This window comes from Hippopotamus amphibius, chromosome 1 (genome assembly GCF_030028045.1).
Source record: "Hippopotamus amphibius kiboko isolate mHipAmp2 chromosome 1, mHipAmp2.hap2, whole genome shotgun sequence".
Lineage (NCBI taxonomy): Eukaryota > Metazoa > Chordata > Mammalia > Artiodactyla > Hippopotamidae > Hippopotamus > Hippopotamus amphibius.
The window spans coordinates 186,347,276-186,374,870 of NC_080186.1; the positions used below are offsets into that span (position 1 = coordinate 186,347,276).

At 41.6% G+C, this 27,595-nt stretch overlaps 1 protein-coding gene across 1 annotated transcript in view; it reads right to left on the reverse strand.

Moving 5' to 3' along the window:
* MCC (MCC regulator of WNT signaling pathway) overlaps window positions 1–22,477 on the reverse strand; it is a 430,355-nt gene extending 407,878 nt beyond the window's left edge. Inside the window, exon 1 of the mRNA XM_057737620.1 lies at window positions 22,167–22,477. Within this exon, the coding sequence (XP_057593603.1) occupies window positions 22,167–22,315 (149 nt within the window). The 5' untranslated portion in view covers window positions 22,316–22,477. The remainder of the gene's footprint in view (window positions 1–22,166) is intronic.
* Between the last annotated feature and the right edge of the window lie 5,118 nt (window positions 22,478–27,595).

The following is a 27,595-nucleotide window of genomic DNA, read 5'->3' on the forward strand; positions in this document are numbered from 1 at the left end:
ATTCCCTCCCTTTTGAGCCTCCCTCCCACCATCCCCATCCCACCCCTCTAGGTCATCAGCAATCATCGAGTTGATACCCCTGTGTTATGCAGCATTTTCCCACTAGCTATCTATTTTACTTTTGGACCTAGAGTCTGTCATACACAGTGAAGTAATCCAGAAAGAGAAATATAAATACCATATGCTAATGCATATATATGGAATCTAAAAACAGGTACTGATGAACCCAGTGGCAGGGCAAGAATAAAGATGCAGATGTGGAGAATGGACTTGAGGACACTGATGGGGGGGAGGGGGCGCTGGGACGAAGTGAGAGAGCAGCATTGACATATATACATTCTTTTTTTATATTCTTTTCCATTATGGTTTATCACAGGATATTGAATATAGTTCCCTGGGCTATACAGCAGGACCTTGTCGTTTATCCATTGTAAATGTAATAGTCTGCATCTAACAACCCCAAACTCCCAATCCATCCCTCTCCCTTCCCCCTCCCCCTTGGCAACCACAATCTGTTCTCTAGGTCTATGATTCTGTTTCTGTTTTGTAGATAGGTTCATTTGTGCTATATTTTAGATTCCACATATAAGTGCTATCATATGGTATTTGTCTTCCTCTGTCTGACTTACTTCACTTAGTGTGATAATTTCTAGTTGCACCCATGTTGCTGCACATGGCATTATTTCATTCTTTTTTATGGCTGAGTAATATTCCATTGCATATATGTGCCACATCTTCTTTACCCATTCATCTGTTGATGCACATGTAGGTTGTTTCTGTGTTCTAGATACTGTGAATAGTGCTGCTATGAACATAGGGGTGCATGTAACTTTTGGAATTACAGTTTTGTCAGAGTATATGCCCAGGAGTGGGATTGCTGGATCATATGATAATTCTATTTTTAGTTTTCTGAGGAACCTCCATACTGTCTTCCATAGTGGCTGTGCCAGTTTACATTCTTAGTGGGTTTTAATGGTTGTGCTACACAGGTTGGGTTTTAAAGGCTTCAAATATCAGTTTCTTGGGTGGGACCTAGGAGACCACACCAGGGGAAATTAAATTCTTTTATAATATCAAAGGACCTGTGAAGAGAAGGGGACAAAGTCATATTGCTTCCAAGTTGTAAAAATGATGCAATTTGAGGTATAAATGAATGAGGGCTCTTACAAAAGGCACCACGGTATATAAAAACGTAACAGTGTGTGAGACCAGAACAGGCTGCCGTGTGCTGCCTGTGGGGCCAGCATAACAAGAGTGTGGGCTGTGCGCTGACCTAAGCTGCTGGGCCAAGTGGAAGGGATTAAAAAGGAAGGCTTGAGGGGTTATGTGCAGAGAATGAGCCCCAGGCCCTGACCAGCAGGTGTCTGGTATGGTTGTCCGCAGATAAAGACAAAACCCAAAGTGGCCTGGCTTATGGAATAAGATCTCACTTTCCACACTTCAAATGACCAGAGGACCCTTCAACTCACCCAGGTCAAAGGTTCAAGGGATGAAAGTGTTTTCACCTCAGCAAAGTGGAACTGACTTTGTGGGAGAGTCTTCCTGAGAACAAACATCCCAGTGGTGCCAGACACCAGCCTCTCCGGGACAGTTGGCTCAAGAAGATCTGGGCAAGCTGAGGGCGCCAGTCAAGACCAGGGCTGAGGGTGTGTGTGTGTGTGTGCTGTGTGTCGAATACGAGTGAAGATCTGGGAAAAAGAGATCTTGAGAAAAAAATCAGAATTCTGTGTCTGTGTTCAAAGAATTTTATCTGAACTGTAAACACACTGTTATTCTCTGACTGGTAGGGAAGGAGGAGGCATCCTGATCTCAGGCACCTTTTGGAGCAGGAGTAGCCAGTAATCACGTGCTACCTCAGAAACCTGTGTTGCTCCTGAACAAACTGATCTACTTTTAGATCAACGATTTGAAAGTCAAAGGGGTGACAAATGCTTCAAAGGAAACTAGATGACTCAGACACACATTCCAAAAAAATAAATAAGTCCCAGAGTTACTATGGAAACATGCATGCACACATGTGGCACACATGCGCCTTAGCTGTATTCTGTGGGTACAGACATTTAAAGAAAGGGAAAGTAGACATCCCAGGGCAGGGAACTGAGTTGTAAACGTTTGCCCTATTCACGTGATATTCATGGAAAGCTGAGAGACAGGGAAAGCACTGAAACAGTAGAAAGTAGGTTGCCCAAGAGAGTCCCCCTGCATGAAAACACATACAATGTTTATGCCTCAACTATATAAAAAAGAAAGTTTAAGGAAAATAAAGAACCTCCCAAGTGGTTGTAACTGAAATTATTTGTAGCTTTTCATTATCGCCATGGTTGGATTTTCGGAAAATCTTTCATAAAGGGAACCCTCTTCCCATTGGCAATCCCGAGCATCTGTGGAGCCAGGAAAGAGGGTCAAGCCCGAGGCACGTGACACATCCTCTAAGGTACCTTGTCAGTGAGGATCCCTCAGCGGAAGAGGCACAGGAAACTTTATCTGGATGTGACCATTTGTTCTTTTGTTCAACGAATATTTGGATGAATACCTCCTTCCCTGTGAAATTTCTCAGCAGCCTTCCCTCTTCCTTCTCTTTCTCCCCAAACACACAACACACATACTGCACCGGTAGCTCACCCCCAGCCGATCAGAGAACTAACTTCTGGCAACAAGGATGATGGCCTCTCCCCACTGAAGGCTGTGGGGACTGGGCGAGCCTGCAGATGGCTCCAGGCTCCCGACAGCCCACACTGCACGCTGTGCCCACAGAGCGGCAGAAGAGAGGAGCATTTTGAAGCCCTGGCTTGTTATAAAAGCAGCGCGTCACATCCGGGAAGAATTTTGGAGAGAGTCCTAGTGTGCTGCCGTGTTTTGGCTGCTGCTACTCCAAGTGTGGTCTGTGGACCTGCAGTGGCTGCAATACCTGGGGGCTCCTTACAAATGCAGACTCTCAGGTCCCACACGGGAACTGCAGAGTTAGAATGTGCAATTTAACCATATCCCCAAAGGATTTCTGTGTATACTGAAATTTGAGAAATACTGGTTTATGAAACTTTATCACATTTATTCTATTTAAGAAACGTTGGGGACTTTCCTGGTGGCGCAATGGTTAAGAATCCACCTGCCAATGCAGGGGACATAGGTTCAGTCCCCGGTCCAGGAAGATCCCACATGCTGCGGGGCAACTAAGCCCGTGCGCCACAACTACTGAGCCTGCGCTCTAGAGCTTGTGAGCCACAGCTATTGAGCCAATGTGTCACAACTACTGAAGCCTGCATGCCTAGAGCCCATGCACTGCACCAAGAGAAGCCACCACAATGAGAAACCCAAGCACCACAACGAAGAGTAGCCCCTGCTCGCCACAACTAGAGAAAGCCCTCGTGCAGTAATGAAGACCCAACACAGCCAATAAATTAATTAATTAACTTAAAAAGAAGCATCCATAGTAATTACTATAAGCCAAGCGCTCTTAAAAACGCATTTTTTTCCCAATAGTAACTCATTGACTCCTCAGAACCACTTCATTTATAATAGTATAGTAGATAATATTACACCCCTATTTTACAGATAAGGAAACCGAGGTGTGAAAGTATTAAGTACTTGCCTAAAGCTAGTGTGATAGATTCCGGATTAGAACACCAGAAGCCATCTTGTATGTCACAACTCTATACTGCCTGCCTCTTGGAGACATACAATAAATAATTACAATTAATTTGCACCATTAAAACAACATCCACAGGTGATGAAAACAATAACAGTTCTGGAAACAACGGATTACACTAGAATATCCAGAGGGATCCTCTGTTCCAAAAGGACTGTTAGTTCAGGAAGAGCTACAAGAAGTGAGAGCTTCATCCCATCAGATGATCAGGAATCCAAGAGAAGTAGGCATGATAACGTATTTAGTAAATAAACAAAAATTATCATACTAAATAAACAAAAATTACTATACTTTAGTGATACATTTAAAAATGTTTTTAGAAATGAAGATCAGTTTGAATGGTAAAGTAAAAAGGTTTAACCCACCCACCTGGGAAACTTACCCAGCTAAGGCCCACACAACACCTTAGAAACTGAGAGAAATAAACAAGATTTAAATATCAGTACTATTCTTGCTTGACTTGTCAAAGTCAGGTCAAAATACTTCAAAACTAGTTGTAGACCACCCACAGAGCTGGGCCTCTGGCCTTCTGGAACTGTCTATGTGGAGATGTGACTTTGGCAGACCCAGCCATTCACCCAGTTTCGACTTTCTTTCCTGGGCCTTGCATCCCTTGGAAATACCTTGCAGCTCTGATCTCAAATTTGCCTACAGACTTGGGTTTCCTGGCTGCCTATTTCATAGTCCCCTGGGCAGTGTTCAACAGAAACACCAGGAAATAGCACCTCAGGCTACAATATTTTCCCGAAGCCTCCAGAAAGTGGATTTCACCCGAGTCAAAACCACACCTTTAACACATGTGGAAAAGTCGTTAACGGTGGTGAAGAGCTGTCATCTCAGAATCCGTGTATTCACCCAATCCCGAGTCCAGGGGGCATGCACAAAGAACGGAGGAGTTATACCAGATCTTGGTAGAGTAAGAAAAACCCCAACATCAATTTCTTCTCTAACGACTCCAGAAAAACCCAGAAACCTCTCAAAAAGGGTGCTTTTATGTTTATGGAAATAAATTGCCTATGCAAATAGAAATAAGTATACTAGTGTGCCAGGTATGCAAAAATGCAACTTTTGGTTTCATCCTAAGATGCAAAAAGGACTTCATTGAGTCTTTCCACAAATATTTACTGAGTGCCCACAATGTGCCAAGTTTCTGTGCTAGGCCTGAGGATTTAATGGTGGACAAAAACAGACAGTCCCTGTTCTCATGAACTTATGGTTGGGTGAGCCAGAAAGACACTCATCAAGAAATTCCCACAAATGAACATGTTGTTACAAACTGAAATAAGTGCTCTGAAGGCAAGAAAGATGGGAGGGAGGGCCAAGGAAGGCTGGAAAAGTGATGCTGAAGCTGAGTTGAGGAGTTTGAGAACAGCTGGATATATTCAGCGGCACGGGAAGTGCACGGGAACTGAGAGCAGAGCACAATGGAGAGGCTGAAATTCAAGGACTAGAGTGGCTGGTGGACAGAGAGCCAGGAGGAAAGAGAACAAGATGAGGCAGGAGAGGAAGGAGGAGGTGGAACCATTCAGGGTCTGTGTTGGCCAAGTTAAGACTTTAAGTGCACTGAAAGGTTTTAAGCTAGGGTAACATGTGCAGACTGGTACTTCAGAAAGATCTCCTCTGGCTACAGCGTGGAAGACAGGATGGGAGGAGGGCCAAGGAGACACAAGAAAGTACGTTAGGAGTATCTGCAGCACTCCAAGTGAGAGAATTAGGCTGGGAGGAGTAGAGATGGAAAGAAGTGGACAGATTTGAGAAGATTTAAAGGTAAAATAACAGGACTTGGCCACTGTGTAGCACAGGGAACTCTACTCAATATTCTGTTATAACCTATATGGGAAAAGAATCTGAAAAAGAATGGATATATGTATATGCATAACTGAATCACTTGAAACTAACACATTGTAAATCAACTATACTCTAACATAAAATAAAATGAAATTTAAAAAACAATAGGACTTGGTGGTGAAACCAGTATGGGAGTTGAAGGAAAAGCAGGTGTCGAGGATGATGCCAAGATTTCTTCTGGCTTGTGTAAGTAGGTGTACACGTGTACACATATGCTGAGATAGCAAGACTAGGTGGGAGATTATGAATCCAATATTGGACTTGCATAATTCAATATGCTTTAGAAATATCTGGTGGGACATGATTTATAGGCCATCGAGTTAATTTGTCCTGCAGGTCTGAGGCTCAGAAGAGAAGTCTGAGCTGGAAATTTACTATGGGAGTCCATGGCCTCTTCAAAGATAACTGAAGCTGAAACATAGATAAGAGAGATGAAACATAAATGCCCAGACAGAATGCACAAAGTTAAAAGAGGAAGGGGTGAAAGCTGATGCCTTACAAAATTCTGACCCTCAATAGTTAGGTAGAAGAACTGAGCCTGCAAATGACACACAAAGGAGGAGCCAGAGAGTTGGGAGAAAAGCAAGAAGACTGTGGGGTCATGGGAGCCAGGAAGAGAGGGGGTGTGAGCAGCGGGCAGTGGTCAGCACAGTCGATAGCTGAGAGGTAATTAATACAAGGCAAGGACTAAAAATGCCCATTTTATTTACTGACAAGGTCACCAGTAACCTAAGCACTGTTTCAATGTTGTGAAAGTATGAGAGTGACAGATGCCAGAGCTGAGTGGGTTGAGGACTTTACGGGGAGTAAATAAATGGAGAAAGTAAATAAATAAGACAATCCTATAGAATCAAGCAGGAAACTCTGACTAGGGCTAAAAGTCCTTACAGTGACCTACCAGGCCCACAGGGACCCACCTACAATCTTCCCCTCCTTACTGCATCTTCCACTTCTCTTCCCTTTCTCACGCCAGCCAACTGACTTCCTTATTCTTTGGATGCACCAGCTTCTGCCTCACGGCTTTTGCATTTGCTGTTCCTTCAATCAGGAACCTTATTCCTGCTCCCTAACTCTTCAGGTCTTGGCTCAAAAATTATTTTCTCAGTGAGGTCCCCCCTAACTACCCCATTTAATATTAAAATTAAGCTCTTCACTTGTGCTCACTATTCCCTTCCCTGCTTCATCTGGTCCTTCTTATCATCTGACAGATCATACACTGCTGTTGTGCTTGCTATGTATCTCACCCCCTCCCCCAAAATGTAAGTTTCTTGAGGGCAGAGAATTTTTGTCTGTTTTGATCACTGCTATAGTCTCAGTGATTACACCAGTGTCCATTACTCAGTAAGCACTCAAAAAACATGTGTTGAAAAAATAAAATATTTGAACCAATAAATAGCTTTAATATATACCATCAATTATCAACTAGAAAAACAAAGAGGTTTTAAAAAAGTTCCATTTGTGATAGCAACAAAATCTGGAGGGAAAGATAGAGAAACAAAACAAAAGAAAAAATAATGTGCAGGGTTTCCCTGGTGGTGCAGTGGTTAAGAATCTGCCTGCCAATGCAGGGACCACAGGTTCGAGCCCTGGTCTGGGAGGATTCCACATGCCACAGAGCAACTAAGCCTGTGCGCCACAACTACTGAGCCCACGCTCTGCAACTACAAAAGCCCGCGTGCCTAGAGCCTGGGCTCTGCAACGAGAAGCCACTGCAATAAGAAGCCCAAGCACTGAAATGACCCCCCCCCCCACCGCCCCAAGCTCTCTGCAGCTACAGAAAGCCTGTGCGCAGCAAGGAAAACCCAATGCAGCCAATTAAAAAAAAAAAGGGCAAATATGAGAAAAACCACTGAGTGACATAAAGAAAGACTTGAGTAAATGTAGACATACAATCCTCCCTCTTATGAAAAAACTGGCTTGCAAAGATATCAATTCTTCCTGTATTAATTTAGAAATGTATCACAAGTCCAATTAAAAGTCAATGGAATTTCTACCTTAAACTGAAAAGCTTTTGCACAGTGAAGGAAACTACCAACAAAACAAAAAGGCCTCCTATTGAATGGGAGGTGATATTTGCAAACAATGTATCTGATAATGAGTTAATATCCAAAATATACAAAGTACTCATATAGCTGAACATCAAAAAAATAAACAATTTGATTTAAAAATTGGCAGAGGACCTGAACAGACATTTTTCCAAAGAAGCCATACAAATGAACAACAGGCACATAAACAGATGCTCAACATCACTAATCATCAGGGAAATGCAAATCAAAACCACAATGAGATACCACCTCACATCTGTCAGAATGAGTACTATCAAAAAGACAATAAATAACAAGTACTGATGAGCATATGGAGAAAAGAGAACACTTTTGTGCTGTTGGTGCAAATTTTACCTGGTGCAGCCACTATGGAGGGTCCTTAAAAAATTAAAAATAGAACTACCATACAATCCAGCAATTCCACTCCTGGGTATTTATCCGAAGAAAACGAAAACACTAATTTGAAAAGATATATGCACCCTTATGTTCATCATAGCATTTACAATAACCAAGATATGGAAGCAACCTAAGTGCCCATTGATAAATGAATGGATAAATAACACATATATATGTATGTGTGTGTATATAAATATAGCCATATATATATATAATGGAATATTACTCAGACATAAAAAATGAAATCTTGCCATTTGTGAAAATATAGATGGACCTTTAAGGTATTACGTTAAGTGAAATAAGTCAGACAGAGAAAGACAAACACCATGTGATTTCACTCATGTTGAATAAAAAATAAAACAAATGAACAAACATAAAAAGACAGAAACAGAATCATAGATACAGAGAATAAACAGATGGCTGCCAGAGGGGAGGGGTTTAGGGGAAGGAGAGAAATAGGTGAGGGAGATTAAGAGGTACAAACTTCCAGTTACAAAATAAGTGAGTCACCAGATGAAAGGTATATAATAATGTAACATCTTTGTATAGGGACAGATGGTAAGTAGACTTTATCATGGTCATCATTTTGTATTGTATAGAAATATGGAATCACTATGTTGTGCACCAAGAACTAATACAGTGTTGTAGGTCAATTACACTTCAAAAACAAACAAACAAACAAACAAACAAACTCATAGAAAAAGAGATCAGATTTGTGGTTATCAGAGGTGGGGGGTAGAGAAAGGGGAAACTGGATGAAGTTGGTCAAAAGGTACAAACTTCTAGTTATAAAATAAATAAGTACTAAGGATGTAATGTACAACATAAGTATAATTGACACTGTGGTATGCTATATGAAAGTAGTTAAGAAAGTAAATCCTTGGAGTTCTCATCACAAGGAAAAAATGTTTTTTCCTTTTCTCTCATTTTCTATCTATATGAGACTACCACTTATTGTGGTAAATAGTTCATGATGTATGTGAGTCAAATCTTTATAATGTACACCTTAAACTTATACAGTGCTGTATGTCAATTATATCTCAATAAAACTAGAAGGAAAAAAAATCCAATGGAGTTTCTAAAGTTCTTTTAGAAGGGAAAAATGCCTGGAAATAGCCAAGATTTTTTTTTTATTATTATTAAATTTCATTTATTTATTTATTGGCTGCATTGGGTCTTTGTCGCTGTGTGTGGGCTTTCTCTAGTTGCGGGGAGCAGGTCTGCTCTTCATTGTGGTGCGTGGGCTTCTCATTGTGGTGGCTTCTCTTGTTGCAGAGCATGGGCTCCAGGTGCATGGGCTTTGGTAGTTGTGGCACATGGGCTCAATAGTTGTGGCTTGCGGGCTCTAGAGCAGAGGCTCAGTAGTTGTGGCACACAGGCTTAGTTGCTCTGTGGCATGTGGGATCTTCCCTGCCTAGGGATTGAACCTGTATCCCCTGTATTGGCAGGCAGATTCTTAACCACTGCACCACCAGGGAAGCCCGCCAGAATGGTTTTTTTGGGTGAGGAGAGAGAATGATGGAAGCCAATCTATATGGAATATTTAGCCACATCATGAAGTAACAGTATAAATACAAGAACAGATAGATCAATAAAAGAAAATGTAGGATCCAAAATCAGATGCAAATATATATACTTTTGAAGTTAGTATATAATAAAGTGCACTTTCAGATCATTAGGGAAAGAGTGGATTTATTAAATGGGATTAGAACAAGTGACTAATTATCTGGGGGAAAAATGATGCTTTGTATCATGTAAATCATACACACATAAATTCCAGAAGATTAGATAGTTATAAAATGAACCTATAAGATAGCTATAAGAAAATAATGTCAATATTTATCTACTGAGCTCAGTAGATAGAGCCTTAACATGTACAAAGTAAAAGAAGAAAGTGACAGATTTGGCTACATAAAAATTTAAAACTTATGTTTTGCAAAAGATATCACAAATTTTAAAATAAAGCAAAAAATTTTGGGGAAAACATTTACAAACTGACAAATAATTAATATTCCTAATATACAAAGAGTTCTTATAAACCAAAAAGAAAAACACAAATTCTCTAACAGAAAAAAAAAGGAGCATTGAGAAAATATACAAATTAGAAACACAGGTAGTCAATAAATAAATGAAAAAGATGCCCAAACTTACTTAGGATTCAAAGAATTATAAAATTAAATAGTATGATATCATTATTCAGATGTCAGATTGGTGAAGGCTAAAAAAAGTAATAATGAGTAATGTTACTGATTATGTGAGGAAATGAGCACTTTTATAGATTCCTGATGGCACAGTAAAATCTGGAAGACAATTAGTAACATATTAACCCAGATAGTCATAGAGGGGTTTATTAGTTTTCTAGTGCTGCCATAACAAAGGACCCTAGACTAGGTGGCTTAAGCAATAGAAATTTATCTTCTCTTGATTCTGGAGGCTAGAGGTCTGAGATCAAGGTATGAGAAGTATTGATTTCATTCTGAGGCCTCTTTCTCCTTGGCTTATAGATAACTGTCTTCTCCTGTTGTCTTCACATAGTCTTCCCTCTGTATATGTCTGTGTCCTAATCTCCTCTTATAAGGACATCCATCATATTGGATTAGGGCCTACCCACAAAAGCCTCATGTAACCTTAATTATCTCTTTAAAGACCCTATGTTCAAATACAGTCACATGCTGAGGTACTGGGGGTTAGGACTTCAATATATGAATTTTGGGGTACACAATTCATCCCATATCAGAAGGGATTTTGAAAGATGCACATAAGAATATTTGCCACATTACTGTTTATAAAAGTCAGAATAGCTCCCAATGATCCCTGCCTCCTGAGATTCACACCCTTGTGCAATCTCCTCCCTTTGAGTGTCAGCGGGACCTTGGGACTTGCTTCTAAAGAACAGAATACTGCTAAAGTGATGGATGTCACTTCTGAGACCATGGTACAAAAGACTGTGACTTCTGTCTTGCTGGCTCTCCTTTGCTTGCTCTGGGGAAGAGGAGCACTGAGTAAGGAACAGAGGGTGGCCTCGGTCAATGGTTAGGAAGGAAATGAAGCCTCCAGTCCAACAGCTCTCCAGGAACTGGATCCTGTCAACAACCACTGAGAAGGCTGGGAAATGGATCTGCCCAGTTGAACCCTGAGATGACTTTGGCTCCAGCTGATCCCTTGACTGCAGCCCCTTAAGAGACCCTTAAATAGAGGACCCATACAGCTGATTCACTTTGTTGTACAGCAGAAAATAACACAATACTGTAAAGCAATTATACTCCGATGAAGATGAAAAAATTTAAAAAAAAATAGAGGACCCAGCTAAGCCATGCTTGGATTTAAGAGCCATGAAACCAAGAGATGATAAATATGCACTGTTTTAAGCCACTGAGTTTTGGGGTAAGCAACAAATAAACTAAGACAGAAAGTAAAATAAAATTTCTGTAGAGAGACAACTAGTATAATATATCAAGTTACACACACACACACCATGGAATACTTAATTTTAAATGGCGATATGAGGTCTATATCTACACAGCAAATTTACAAGATTTAGTATGTAAAAAGAAAAGTAGATCACAAAACATCCTGCTGAGTAAAATCCCATTTATATAAATACATTAGTATGCTTTAGGACGTAAGTAAAGAAGATAAAACTCAAGAGATCTTACATAATAAAGAAATGGATTGTACAGCAGGAAGGCTAGAGGCAGGCTGGTTCAATCAATATCATGAAGGCTCTAGCTTTTTCCATGCTGTTCCTCTCCCTTAAAAGTGTGGTCTTCTTCCTAATATTAATCTCCCTTTGGATCTGCAGTGGCTGCTACTGGCAATCAAGGGTACATGCATCCTCTTCATGTTCATCTCCCGCTTGGGTGGGAAAGAGAGAAGGAGCTGCTTTCAGAATCCCTACCAGAAGAATGTGGAAACCTTTTCTAGCTACCTCCAGCACACTTTTCCTAGAGACTCATTAGTGTAATCTCATCACATGTCCATTCCTAACTCAAATGTTATCAAGAGGCTGGGATTACCCTTAGATACGTCAGGCTTCCCCTTACATCAGAGATGGGACCCTGCCATACATAGGTTTCTTGTAGGAGTGGCTGCCTGCACTTTTGTTAGGGATCTTTTGGGAAGAAGAGAAGAATAGATGTGGGCAACAAATACTGAGCACTACGTCATATTTGTGTGTGTGTGTCTGTGTATATTTACTCACTATCTCTGGGTATATGAGATTAAGAATGACCTCTTTTTCTTTGTATCTTTCCTTACTGAATAAATTTTGTTTTTTCAATTAGGTTCAGGGCCTATGAAGCCCAATATACTTAAACAATAACCTCCTTTTCATGAGCTGTTTATACAGGTTCTGTCTCAAGCTTACATGCTGATACTTTATTGGGGGTGCAATCTCAGGGAAGAAAGAGTGAAGGGAAAAACTGAGTGAGGAAAAAAAGCAGGGAGAGCTAATGTAAGGGGTGCTTCCGCAAGCTGGCCACAGCTCTGCAGCACACGTAGCTGGTTCTCTGGTCTTACAGAAAGGCCAGAGGAAACTACTGCACTCAGAACAGTTCCTCAGGGGGAAGGAAGGAGGAGCAACTTAGCAGCCCGTTGCTTCCTGTTTCCTGCCTCTCCCTGGTTGCTGCCCCACAGGGTGTGATCTCCACAGTACCTCAGGGTTGTGCACCCGACAACTCCAGGCAGTCCCTGAGGAAGCCGGAGCCTCCGGTGGGCGGTCTCTCCTTATCATCAGGGCTGCCCTTGGCTCCTCTGTCTATGAGAGGGTGCAGGGCAGGGGGAAGCCATCGCTAGAGCCACTCTGGCTGAAGAAAAGACAAAGGCCATGACCTAGGAGGGGAGGTGAAGCTAAGTGACCATTCTGGGCCAGTTACATATTCCTTGCAACAAACTTACTAGAACAATATCCTCCTATAAAGCCCAGTTGTTTTCCTCTCTTCCTTGAACCTTACTAGACTCTTTGCACTTTTCCTTATTCCTGGTCATGTGTCTACTTATCACATAAGACCAAATACTCCTTAAAGCATTCTTAAAGGAAGATGTTACAATACACCCATCTTTGAATTCTTCTGTGCATACAGTGGGCATTCAATAACCATTTAAAAATAAAAATTAATATGCTTAAATTTGCTCTCGTATGACAGGCATCAGATGCTACAGGTACTGAAGATTGAGAAAGTCTCTATAAAGTAAAAAACCAGTATAGATAGCAAATTATTCCTTTAAGGGAACCTGTATTTTATATTACCAAAATAGGGGACTTCAACAAACTAACTTACATGGCAATAGTCTTTGTGTTTTCCTCATTCTATGGTAAATCTGGAAGTGTGTAAGCATACAGTTAGAGACAGGTTACCACTGCCGCAGGAGTTTTTCTCTATTTTAGGAATGAGAAAAATCAAAATCCTATCTTGCAAGTGTAGAAGCAGCAACATAATTCTGTCTTAAGGTAGTATTAATCCATCACTTCATTCATTCAACACTGATTTAACATCTATGTACATAGCATTTATGTACAAGAAATAGTGTCAGGTGGTGTGAGAGATGCAAAGGCGTGATTACTACACTCATGAAGTTTATAATCTGGTAGGTGAAAGCAGTCGAATAGACGTTACTATAACAAAAGTTAGGATAAAGTAAGTTCCCTTATTTTTATTCTATTATTAGTTTAAAATGTTTGTTCACTGTGAATACCCAGTAACCAGAGAGGAATAGCCTAAGAAAGGTGGACTATAAATATTCATTTGAAAATATTTTTTAAAACATTTGTATACCCTGAAAGAGTCAGCATAGAACCATGTGGGCAACTGCTAGACATCTTTTTTTTTTTTTTTTTTACATATTTTTATTATCTGCTTGGGTTCAGATTCATCTTATTTCATTTCCTAGGAGTGAATGGCAGTTGTGAAGGGTATTTTTTGCTTGTTGGGTTTTTGTAAGGTTTTTTTTTTTAATAAATAAATTTATTTATTTCATTTATTTATTGGCTGCGTCGGGTCTTCGTTGCTGCACAAGGGCTTTCTCTAGCTGCAGTCAGCGGGGGCTGCTCTTCATTGTGGTGCGCAGGCTTCTCTTGTTGCGGAGCACGCGCTCTAGGCATGTGGGCTTCAGTAGCTGCGGCACATGGGCTCAACAGCTGTGGCTCACGGACTCTAGAGCACAGGCTCAATAGTTGCAGAGAACGGGCTTATTAGTCGCTCTGCGGCATGTGGGATCTTCTCAGAGCAGGGCTCGAACCTGTGTCCCCTGCATTGGCAGGCAGATTCTTAACCACTGCGCCACCTAGGAAGTCCCCAGACATCTTTTTAATAACAACTAGAATACACAATTAAGAGTAGGTTTTTTTTAATAATTTACTTCATCTTATAAGCTTTACTCAGGAATTGACACAAAACCTAACCAACAGTTCAATGCTTTTGAAAATACTACAAACTAGATGGTATTGAAGCCTATTAAATAACAGCTACCAGTATAGAGAAACCATGGATTTATCAGGGTTAGTTCACAGGCAAACACCAACAGTTGCCCAATGGGACTAATTTAAATAGCATGCTTTTACAAAAGAGTATGCTACCAAAAAAAATCCTGAACTAGTACCTACAGTTCATAAAATAAAAATATTTCAGTCCTGAAAAAGATGTTACAGAACAAGACTGAATGGAGAGGTTTGTGACTTGCCTAAAAGTCACATGACTAGTTAGTTGAAGGGGCACAGAGCCCCATCACATTAATATCTTCTAGATTAGGTAAAACGCCCATGATATGTATTTTCAAATATAAATTCCTCACTTCTTTTTATTGAATTATAGTTGATTTACAATGTTGTGTTAGTTTCTGGTGTACAGAAAAGTGATTCAGTTATGTATATATTCTTTTTCATATTATTTTCTGCTATGGTTATTACAGGATATTGAATAGAGCTCCCTGTGCTATAAAGTAGGACCCTGTTATTTATCTATTTTATATATAGTAGTTTGTATTTGCTAATCCCAAACTCCTAATTTATCCCTCCCCCACCCCCTTCCCCCTTGGTAACCATGAATTTGTTTTCTTTGTGAGTCTGTTTCTGTTTCGTAAATAAATTCATTTGTATCATATTCTAGATTCCACATATAAGTGATATCATATGGTATTTGCTTTCCTCTGTCTGACTTACTTCACTTAGCATGATAATCTCTAGTTGCACCCATGTTGCTGCAGGTGGCATTATTTCATTCTTTTTTTATGGCTAAGTAATATTCTGTTGTATATATGTACTACATCTTCTTTATCCACTCATCTGTTGACAGACATTCAGGTTCTCAGCTTCTTCCAAGTTGGACAACACCTGATAAATCTTTTTCTAAGTATTCTAAAGTTTGAAATTACCATTACACATGCACAATTTTATTTGATCAACATTTAATACATTTCTATTACGTGTTGGGCACTGAGTTTATGAAGACAAAAGACAAGAAACGTGTAGTCTCTGCCTTGAGGGTGGGAAGCAAGGAAATGGAAACAGTGAGAATGTCAAACATGAGCAGTGCTGGCCTAGGAGTGTGTGTGAGGTCCTGAGGCATGCAGGAAAGTCTCCAGAGAGAAAGAGCTGCATGAGAACTGAGTCTAGAAAAACTGAGAAGGTGCTCACCAGGCAGACAAGGGGGAGAGAAGGGCACTTACAGAAGGAGCTGCACGTGCAAAGCCCTGAAGTTGGGAACAGCTGGGCATGCTGGAGGAGGGAGTGTGAAAGATAACGCCAGAGGGGCGTACAGTCACTGTGCCAGATGGCCAGGCGCTTCAAATCAAATGGCCCTAGGAGGAGTCTGAAATTGTCTGCAAGGAACAGGCAACAGTTGAAGGACTTTACGACAGAGCTGCCTGCTCAGCTTTATGTTATAGAAAAATGACTTTACCGTCCATGTAAAGTGGCCTGGAGGAGCCGAGCCTGCAGGTTACAACACTCGGAGAAAAATTCTTGCTAGAGATAAAGGAATTTAGGAAACCAAGAAGGGGGAGGGAGATGAGCAGCACCGATTTCACCCTTTGCTTATAATAAATATAAAACTGCCAATATATTTTTAGAAGAATAAACACTTCAACAATATTCTCATAGTGATTTCCACCCCGTTTATCATGAAGTACACTCAGGTTAAGACTCCACGGTACATAAAATTGTTGAAGTAAACTCTTGCCTAAAAGCATTAACCTCTAATGTGGAATATTCTGTTAAGCTTGTTATTCTCAGAAAGAAGTTCTGATTTTTTGTAAATAAGTGAAAAATTCTAACATTTAAAGGAAATGTAGTGACACTTTTACAAAAATGCCCTCCTTCACCCTATCTGTTTTTACTTCCTTCATCTGTATCACAGATGTGTACATGAGAACTTGTAAACAATAGACAACAGGTGTCTTAATCTACGGCACGTGCCACAATGTTGAATAGATACCTAGTTAACACCAACGTCAAGTCTAAGATGCATTTTCAGGTATCCTCTACATTGTGATGTGAATATTTAAAAAATTAAGCAGAGCTCATCTATCCAGAATTTTCACAACTAAATATTCAACTGAAGGCTACACTTAAATTCAACCAACAACTGTCACATCAGACAAACACATTTAATGCTTATTTGTCAACCTAGCAATTTGTTCCATTTACATTTTCACTTTGCTAAGAGACAGGGATCCAAATATTTGAACAATGAATAGGTTGAGAGTCCTTCCACCTACTCACCTACTCTTTTTCTCCCATCAGAGTCATCAATAATCAATTGCATGAATTTAGTAATTACTTATTTACATATTTAAACTGACATTTTGAAATGACAATGAGAAGCTGACAATTAACTCTTCTCTAAGGAAATGCCCTTTTTCTCCATATGGTTTCTACTCTGGGACTAACACTTAAAGAGATTTTCAATCCACCGAACAACAGAGAGTCTCCCCAGCTGAGACCCCCATGGAAATTCATTTAGAATGCAAATGCCTCACTTTCTGTACCAAGAATTTAAATGCCATTCCCACTGATGCTAAGACGCCAGTTTTAAAATGAAAATTTATCTGCACCATAGACCTTGGGTAAATTAAACATGAAATAACTTTAAGCCTTTAGGGGCTTTAATAGTTTTCTTGTGTTAGCTGAGCAGCATTTATGGTAAGAAAAAAAAAAGGCCCTCAAGTAAGGGCCACAAGTAAGGGCCACAGGTTCTTTTCCTTCAGAGGCTATGTTATCTTGGCTCCCTGTCTTAAAATAGAAATATTAATTCCTGTTGCAAGAATTAAATGAGATAATGTATGGACCAATTGACTGTAAACTATAAAAGCTTCTATAAACACTTGTTATTATTGCTTTAGATATTCACTAACCTGCTGACTCCAAATTAAAAGACTAAAATAAAAGGCTGCTGGAAAAAAAACTATCCTGAAAAATATAGTTACTAAAAATGCATGTGAACAAATTGATCTGTAGATTCAACACAATCCCAATCAAATATCCCAGCTGCCTGTTTTGAAGAAACTGACAAGCTGATCCTAAAATGTTTATGGGAACTCAGAGAACTAAGAATAGCCAAACTTAAAAAGAGAACAAAATTAGAGGATTCACACTTCTCAATTTCAAAACTTATAACAAAGTAATGGTAATCAAAATAGTGTGGTACTGGCATAAGGATATGCATATATACCAATGGAAAAGAACTGAGAGTCCAGAAATAAACTCTTATGTTTATGGTCAGTTGATTGCTGACAAGAGTGCCATGAAAATAGGAAAGAACAGTCTTTTCAACAAATGGTGCTGGAACAACTTGATAGCCACATGCAAAAGAATGAACTTGGACCCCTTCTTCACACCATACACAAAAATAACTCAAAATAGATCACAGACCTAAATGTAAGAACTAAATCTATAAAACTCTCAGAAGAAAACATAGGAGTGAATCTTTGTGACCCTGGATTAGGCAAAACCTTCTTGGATATGACACCTAAACACAAGCAACTAAAGGTGACATAATGTAATTCCATTTACACGAAATATCCATAATAGGCAAATCTATGGAGACAGAAAGTAGATTCATGGTTGCCTAGGGCTGGGGAGGTTGGGGTGAAATGGGGGAGTATTGCCATCATCACAATATTAAATCTTCCTAACCATGAACATGAGACGTCTTTCCTTTTATCCAATCATTTTTAATGTACTAGAGGAATGATATCCTGTAGATATGTCACTAGGAAAATAGAAATAATACACCTTAATTATGAGATAATGGATGATTTTGATTTTTTTATATTTTTCTGTATTTTCCAAATTTTCATCAATAAAAATATCTTTTATATAACCAAAAAGAAGTTATTTTAAGGGAAAATATTATATAGTAAAATATACTTACATTTAAGTATCTTATAAACATGGAAAATGCTTGAAAGATTTTTCAATATATATGAACATACCACTGTTTATTCTTGGTCATTTATTCATCAGAATTTACTGATTGAGTGCTATATGGCAAATACTGTGCTAGATCCTGAGTGTACTGTTTTAATAAAGCAGACATGATTCTGGCTCTTGTGAAGGCCAATGGGACAATGATGATAAATGCGCAAAGTAATAAATAGAAATGCAATTACAAGTTGTAAGGAATGCTTTGGAAGAAAGCCATTGGTACCATGATGGAGAATAATGCTGGAGTAGAGCTAACTCACCTTGTTTTCATTTATTTATTCATTTATTTATTATTTTTTTATTTTGGCCATGCCAGGTGGCTTGTGGGATCTTAGTCCAGGAAAAAGGAATTGAACCAGGGCTCTCGGCAGTGAAAGTGCGGAGTCCTAACCACTGCACTACCAGGGAATTCCCTAACACTTTGATACAGTTGTCATGGAAGCTCTAAGGCAACAATGTTTAAGCTGAGGCTTGGGGACTAGATATAACAGTAAGTGTTTGTTTTAGATATTTGTCAAAATGTTCAACATAAATAGTTTAGTAAGCTGGGGGATAAAAACAAGACGCTTTAAAATTCCCAAGGGAAATTAATTTCAACAAATAGAGTAAAACCACCATCTCCTTTAACACGATATACTGGGCTCCCAAAACTCATCATAAGGTTGATGAATGCCCCAGAAGAGACTGTTGTCACACTGAGCAGCCCAAACCCTGCCCCAAGCTGCAGCCTGGCTCCACCTGACGCTGATTGTCTGCTCCAGCTTAAGTATCCATGGGAATGATTCTGGGTCCCTCTGGCAGGCTGGAGCTCCTGGGCGTAAGTAGTAATTTCAGGAACCTCCAGTTAGTTAATACCCTTTTTGTCAGTTCGATGGGGAAGGCTGGGCCAAGAGGGGATTTAAGACACAAAGCCCTGAATTTTACCTCCCCTGCTTCCTGAAATGGTGTGCCCTGACATTTCCCCAGTGGCCTCAGTCTCTCTTCCAGTTATCCTTCCTCCAAATATAATACCTCCAGCTCACTCCTGTTTGAGGATAAGGGCTAGGTAAAGGACTGGAGCCAATATAGTTGAATTTGGGGAATTCAATTTGTTAACATGGGTAGTTTTATTATATGTATTGGTTGCTACTTGCCTACCCAATATCCTTTTCCTGCTCTCAATAACAGAACTCAGCTTCTGTATAGGAGGCAATGTACCCAATTAGATGATATGCGTCCTTAAACTCTACTGCAAGTACGCATGGTACCGTAATGTAGTTTGACCAACATGACGTCAATTAAGGGATCTGGGAAAGCTGTGCTTTGATGATACTGGCGTCATTCATTTCAGCTTCCTCTATACCTTCCTCCCTAGAACTTGGTGATGAAGTTGGAGACAGAGCAATCATTTTAGGACTGCGAGATAACCATGAGGATGCATGGTCCATGTGAAGAACAGTGATGCAGAAAGATAGAAGGAAGCTGGACATTGATACCATTATAGAGCTGCTGCCTCAGCCTGCTTGGCCCACCTCCAGACTGCCAGGTGTGACAGTCGACCCTTATGTGACTGTGACTCTATTATATATAGCCAAACAGAAATCCTAACGGATACAGCTATTTATGAGTAGCATACACTTGACATTATTTTTTAAGAATTCAAGGTTTTAAAGTAGAAAGCCCAACTCTCATGTTTAATAAAAGAGAAAATTCATAGCATTCCACACCTTATCTCACACTGCAGAGTGGTCAGTAAAGTCATTAAATCGGGGCAGCACAAAGGAGTGACATTGGAGAGGGAGTCATTATTTTCATTAACTCCATTCCTCAAGCATACCAAATAAACATATGTTCCAATAAAGCTGTGCTTGCTATGTGAACACACTTCTAGACAAATTCTTTGGTGCCTCCTCTCAATAAGACTGTCACCCCTGAACTCCTCTTACATGGAACTTCTGTCACAGCCTAAAAATAACTTCCAGGGCAACTCTGCCCACAGCTAAAGATTCGGCTTTGGGTCCACTACTGCACATACCTTCCAACTTTCAAGCAGATATATTAAAGTGATGTGCCTCAAGGAAGGGTAACAGTCTTCCCACTTTTGCTCCAGTGGGTTTCTACCTTCATCTAAAATCTTTTTAACATCATGCCCTTACAATGTTTCACCCTCCAAAACAAAGTTCTCAAACTATTCTTAAAGAACCCAATATCTTTCAGTGCCCAGAGAGCCCCCATTCAAAATAACATGAGTGTTTACACAGAAAGTGTAGTTCAAATAAAGCAACATATTAATAGGATGAGTGGAAGGAAAGGACAGAATGTTGCTAGTTTTCTATAGGCACTCTCGCCCACGTGAAATTAAATTCTTTTTGGATTCTAACATGAAGAATGTAGATGGTTTTTATTGTTGCAAGTGAGATCATGGCTTCCAAATAGGAAAATAACAACAAAAATCCTAAACTATAGGATGAAATTTTTTATCCCTGAACCAAAACAGGGAAAGACTTCCAGATAAAAATCTATATGAGGTCAACTAGAGTTACATTTTTTTTTCATTTCAGAACATAATTACTCCATAAAGTTTTCTGGTCTCTTTCTAATGTTTCCCAATGAAATTTTATAAAAGTAATGAAGTTCAGCTAAGAATTATCGTAATTAAGTCAAGTTCCAAATAATTATTTTTTTAACCGTCAAATTCTTTTACATTACAAACCACCTGTTCCAGAGATTTTTTATTTTTTTAATTTGGGGGTGGGGAGAGATTCCCTACTCTTTTTTTATCTAGGTAGGCAAGAACAATCAGCAGGAGGCATCCTGGGATTTTCATAGGACCTTCAGCATCACCAAGACAAAGGCTAAAGAAACATGTAACACACAATTTAGGCTGCCTAAGCCTTTGAAGGCAACTCAAATTTCGGCGCGTACAGGCTTCAGCGCCCATTGTCGACCTTTATCATATAAGCACACCGGAAAACATCAGGACTACCTTCTTCACCATGAGTGTCTGATACGTGATAAAAATTGGGGCAAAAGTAATTCTTCTGCCAAGCCCTGCCGCCTGACGTTGCAACACCGCCCCTGTAGGGGAGCTGGAAGCAAGCACAGCGAGGGTCAGAAGTGTCCCGAGACCCCTCCCGAGGCTCACCTGGTTAGAGCGCCCTATCCCGGGCCGGGGTAGGGCGTAGGGTCTATTTCCAGCCTCACCTCTAAACCTCCAGTTTACGCCTCAGCGCTTCGTTCCCCTCAGGCTAATAGGTTTACATTAGTATTTAGCGGCAAACTGTGCCCATTCTTTGGGCTCCGAAGTTGGGTACGCAGCGTCTCTGTGCCGCACGAAAGTTTTTCACAGCTTGTTTTCATGTTCAACTCTGTCCCTGAGAGCGCATCCCTAGCCTGGTCTGGCCCCGGGTCTGTCCACCGAGCGACCGGACAAGACCGCTGCCCGGTGGCCACAGCATCTCGACACCCAGAGCCTGAGGCTGCAGGGCAGCCTCCTCTATCTGGAACAAGTGGCCAGAACGCGTCTCCCCACCGGCAGAAGCGCTGCGAGTCCCGGGGGAGGACTCGCATCCGAAAGAGATGTCTCCCAGTGCCCAGACAAAGAAGGCGCCGGGAAAAGTTGGACCAACTGGCAGCTCCAGAAGACAAGCAGAGCAGCCCCTCGGCCTCAGTGGCCGAGCTGGCGACGCGCTCTCAGAGTCGCAGGCCACTTTTCGCGTGAGCTTCCGAGCAGCTTGCGGGAAGTTGGGGGCGAGGGGGGCAGAGAAGGGGTCAAGGGCAGCTCGGAGACTCTGATCGCTCCCCAGCCCGTTTCGCGGACCTCCCCGAGTACCTGCTGATGTAGCCGTCGCCGTCGCCGTCGCACGTCTGGAAGAGGCGCCGCATCCTCTCCTCCTCGCCGGTGCTGGACGTGTCGCTGCTGCTGCCGCCGCCGCCGCCGCCGCTGCTGCCGCCGCTGGCGCTCCGGGCCGCCGCCGCCATCGCGCGCCCGCCGGCTGCTCGGGGGGCGGAGGACGCGCGGCCGCGGGAGGAACCCGCGAGGCGCACCCGCCGCTCGCGGCCGCGACCCCGCCTGACGACGGAGCATGCCCAGTGGCCGCGCGGGCGCTCCGGGCGAGGGAGTCCACCTCTCCGGGTTTTGCCCGGGCTGGGGAGATGCGCGCTCTGCCCTCGCGGGAGCAGGCACCTCAGGGGAGAGGGCGGGGGGGGGGGGGCTCGTGGAGTCGGGGAACGGAGGGTGGCGACCGGCACGCGAGGGGAGGCCCCCGGGAAGGGGGTCCGCTCCGCGCACACCGCTGAGAGGCGCACTCTCGGCACCCGGGACGCCTCGGGCGGAGGGAGGGTGTTCTCCCGACAGAACTCTTTTGACTGCCCCCAAGTCTTGGATTTCTTTCTCAGGAGAAAGATCAACACTTCCGTTTTTTGCAAACTCAGAGCGGGGCTCGTGGTCCCAGTCTGCTGGACTGCGCTGTATTCTCTACCCGTAGCCCCAGGTAAGACCCGGAGTGGCTGATTTTTTATGGGTTTTTAACACCTGTCAAGAAATCTGATCCTCCTTGGGTCTTCCGCAGGAGACTGGGAACAATCTGCGCTCCTGTGTGGCAAGTCACCCTATGCTGGTCGGGCCCCGGGTCTGTCCACCGAGCAATTGGACGAGATCGCTGCCCGGAGGCTCACCCTCCTGACCTGGCATCACTAGAATTTGCCCCATCAGGTTTAATAACGTCAAGAGGGAACGTAATAAGCCTCATCTGAGCCACACCACAGACACACCGGAAAGATGTCTCTATTATTGTCAACCCTATGATTTACGAGGTAAAGTAACTACCTCATAGAGCTATCTTGGTGATAAAATAAGATAGTATATAATGCACTTGTAGCAATGCCTGGCCCATACTAAGTGCTCAGTAAACGTGAGCTCTCATGATCTCCAACTTACAGATGAGAAAACGGAGGCACCGGAACTTGTTTGGGGTTTCAGGCTTGGTGAGTGTAATGGCAGAGGCAAGCCCAGGCAGGCATTCTAACTCTAGAGCAGGAGCCCTTAAATATGGCAGTATCCTTCTACCACAGCAGAAAAGGAACCACAATGAACCAATTTGTGGTTTAGTGAATGACTCATTATTCTGTCCCAGATGGTCTGCCAGAGGTCTGTGAAATCCTGTGGAAGTTTTAAAACACATCTGCAGATTCTTTGGTGCACCTCTCATCAAGAGGTGGAGTCTGTTACCTCCAACTCCAACCTGAGAGGACCTTTGTGACTGTCTTGACTTCTGATGCCAAGTTAGAAAAGCAAATGCAGATTCCATTTGGCTCCATCACTTGGGACACGGATCTGTGAAGCCTTGAACTACCTTGAAAAATGCTGGCTATGCTGAAGCTGCCATGCTGGAGAAACCATGTGGAGAGACCATGTAGAGACAGAGATGCCCAAGGAGCCTCAGGTGTTTGAGGCTTCCCAGACCAGGTGCTACACATGAATGAGTGAGTGCAACGGCATGAGAGACCCCGAGCAATAATTGTCTAACTGAGCCCAGCCAACCCCCTGAGATATTAAAAGGATTGTTGTTTTTAAGTCATAAGTTTTGGTGTGATTTGTCACACACCAACAGATAACTAGAATACATCCATATGTCCTGAGACTGTCTGCCAGGTCAGAAGGAAGGTGTCTCTGCCCTCTTCTCTCCTGTGTCTACCCCATACACCTATCCCTACTTTAGTTCTTTTTAATTTTGTAAGTTCCCAGTATTTCAGAGCACTTATAATCTTATGATGGATAGTGTGCCATCTTAGGAAAGTCTTCTCAATATATCCAATAATATTTGCTTAAAAGACGCTGTTAGCAATACAGATATTCCTAATGCCCAAGTTTCAATAAAGAAATAAATCTTTATTTTCCCAAATTTTCATAGAATAAAACTTTTATTATTGTCTGACAACAAAGAGCCAGACAGGAGTTGTTACTCTCAAGTTCTCCTAGAGAGTTGATAATTTGGGGGGAAAAAAAGAAAAAAAAGCACTGTTATAAATATGCATGGAGGGTCTGGACACCCAAAGGGTTTTCTAGGATCTGAGTAGATCTCTTCATAACCACACTCCATTATACAGAAAGTAGAGTGTAAACATCAACCACTTATGCCTCAAAGCAAAGAATATTTTTCTTCTGAGAAAATACATGCATGATGGCTCTGGGGGTTTAAATTTAAACCATCTTGAATTAAATCTGAACACATAAAAAGTGGATCTTGACAAATTTTCTAAAAAGCATTTGTTCATGCTTGGGTAACTCAGAAATGGCTGAACAGATAGGTTCAACCTTCCAGAAAAGAATTTGCTTCTGAGCTAATATGAAGCATATGAAATTTCAGCTGGAAAGGTTACTAGGAGAGGGAGAAATTTTGTAAGACATTGAAAATAGAGATGCCATATGAATATAAAGATGACAAATGTAAAGTAGGAGCTTGGAATAAGAGCAATACCCATAATCATGAATCTAACAGTACTGGTTATGTCATAATTTCAAAGGTTTTATGTATTTGTCTGCGAGGAGTACATAGCTCAACATTGTCCTTATACAGTTTTTTTCCCTTTCAAATTCCTCTTGATTATGATAATACTTCATATTTATGTATAACATATCAAAATACACTGTATACATTACAAGACATACTGTCTTCCGTGTCTAATGTTGTCAGCTAAAACAACTAAACTGCAGCACTGTGCAAACTTGATTATCTGGTACTTGCCCTTCCAAATTCTGTTTACTTGAACTAGAACTACACACCAGAGCTGGATTGAGGACCCCTATGGTGCCCTCTCGTGGCCTTTCTCTCTTTCAGGTGTTTTTATGAAGCCAGCTAAGCTCCATATCCCTCCAGGAGCCTTCCTTCACCTCCCCAGGTTACACTGATATCCCAGACCTCTCCTAGCTTGAAGCACACGTTTTGACAGCAGAATCATGTAGCTTAATGGTGATTTACCTCCCCCACCCAGAGTATCAATTATAATAGTGACATAGAGATGAGGGAGTTTGACTATCTTTCATTGAGCCCTTGTCACAGATCAGTAATCATGTTTAAATACTCTAATGCTACCTAGTGGGGGAAAGTATTTATCATTCCTATTTATGGGGCAGGGGATGGCAAGTGAGAGGAACTAAATCCAAAAAGTTTAAGTAATGTGACCAAGTAAAGGAGCTGAAATTGAACTCATACCTTCCTGTTGAGCTCATGTGCTTCATATTTACTTCACGTTGTCTTAATATCAGGGCCAGTGCAATTCATGTTAGGCATTATGCTTTTTGAGTGACACTGAAAAGGAATAACTGATAAAATGTGCATTTATATGTTTGTTATTCATATATTTACAATCATAGGAAGTTAACATGAGCTTTTGCCATCTGTCCCAGGTTGGTTTTCTGAGACACAGACTCCAAGACAGAGTTTCACGTGCAGGATACTGACTTGGGAGGGCCCTTGGTGCCCCAACATGTGTGGAAAGGAGGTAAAGGAAGAAGCATGGAAAGAGGGAGAAGTCATGCTATGATGCAGACCACAGAGCAGCCTTGTCTGACCTCACAGAAAGGTCTGGAGCTAAAATGGCCTGTATTGGTTCCTTATTATTGTTGGAACAAGTTATCACAAACCTACTGGCTTAAAACAGCACTAATTTATTATCTCACAGTTTTGAAGGTCCGAAATTTGAAATGAGCCTCACTGAGCTAAAACTAAAGTGTCAGCAGGGCCACGTCCCTTCTGCAGGCTCTAGCAGAGAGTCCCTTTGCTTGTCTTTTCCAGCTTATTCTCTTTCTCCACAGCTGGCTCCCGTTATTATGTCCTTCATTCACTTAGTCTTCCAAGCCGGAAATGGCAGAGTCCTTGCCACCCTCTGCCCCTCCCTTCCCACCTCCTGTGAGCCACCACATCTGGGTGAATCTGCCTCCTTACTGTCTCCTCATATTGGTCTCTTTTCTCCATCCCCATTACCACAGGTTTTATGGAGGCTTTTATTATGTCTTTTAAATGATCTGGCCTTGGGACTTCCCTGGTGGCACAGTGGTTAAGAATCTGCCTGCCAATGCAGGGGACCGGGTTTGATCCCTGGTCTGGAAAGATCCCACATGCTGAGGAGTAACTACTGAAGCCCGCTCACCTAGAGCCCCTGCTCTGCAACAAGAGGGAAGCCACCACAATGAGAAGCCCACGCAATGCAATGAAGAGTAGCCCCTGCTTGCCACAACTAGAGAAAGCCTGTGTGCAACAATGAAGACCCAACGCAGCCAATAAATAAATAAATAAATAAGTAAAATAAAATAATTTAAAAAAATGATCTGGTCTTCCAACCCATTCTCAATGCTATAGCCCAAGTCCTCAATATAAAATGAAAATATGATCAGGTCTTGTACCTCATTCGCTCACCTTTGCCCTCGGGATAAAATCCAGCCTCCCAGCAGAACTTTCAAGGCCTTCTATGATCTGACCCCTTCTCTCCTGCTTCTTCCCTTATCCTCTGCACTCCAGTGCAAGCCATACTAATTTTTATTTTTCCTACATAAGCTGTCCTCCCTATGTACCACTGCCTATAAACCACTGCAAGAGTCTCACACTTTCAGACCAGAAATGAATGAAGGAGGGGGCAGTTCATACCCCCATTCTAGCAGATTGGAAGGAATAAGACATCCAAGGAGGTTATGGGTAGTGGCAGTAATGAAGAGGAGGAGAAACCAGGCTTCTTCTTTAGACTGAGGCCTAGAGATCTGTGATTAATAAGAAAATACGAGTGGGCTTTAGAAGTGGGAGCACCTTTGTGGGTTTCTCCATGAAGAGGAAGAGCAAGGGAAATGTCTGCAGGAGAAAGAGGAAATGTCATGAGTGACAGAGCTAAGAGAACCATGAGCCCCTGGGACTTCCTGATCCCCACAGCTCTCCAGTAGGCATTGAGCAGTGACATTTTACCTATCTTCTCAGGCCCTTTCCCCTCTAATTAATAACAAAATTAATAATGGCTAGTATTTACTGAGAATTTAATATGTACCAGTCACTCTTCTTAAGTGCTTTAAACAATGTCTTATTTAATTCTTACATCAACCTTCAGAGGCAGGTGGTTTTATTCCCATTTTACAAATGACGGCACCAAAGAACATACGTCAAATGGCATGAAATAACTTTCCACAGTAGCACAGCTAGAAAAAGGAATAATTTGCTCATATATCTGCCTAGAATCAGATTTAGAGAAAACTGACATCTCTTAGCCAGCCTATGT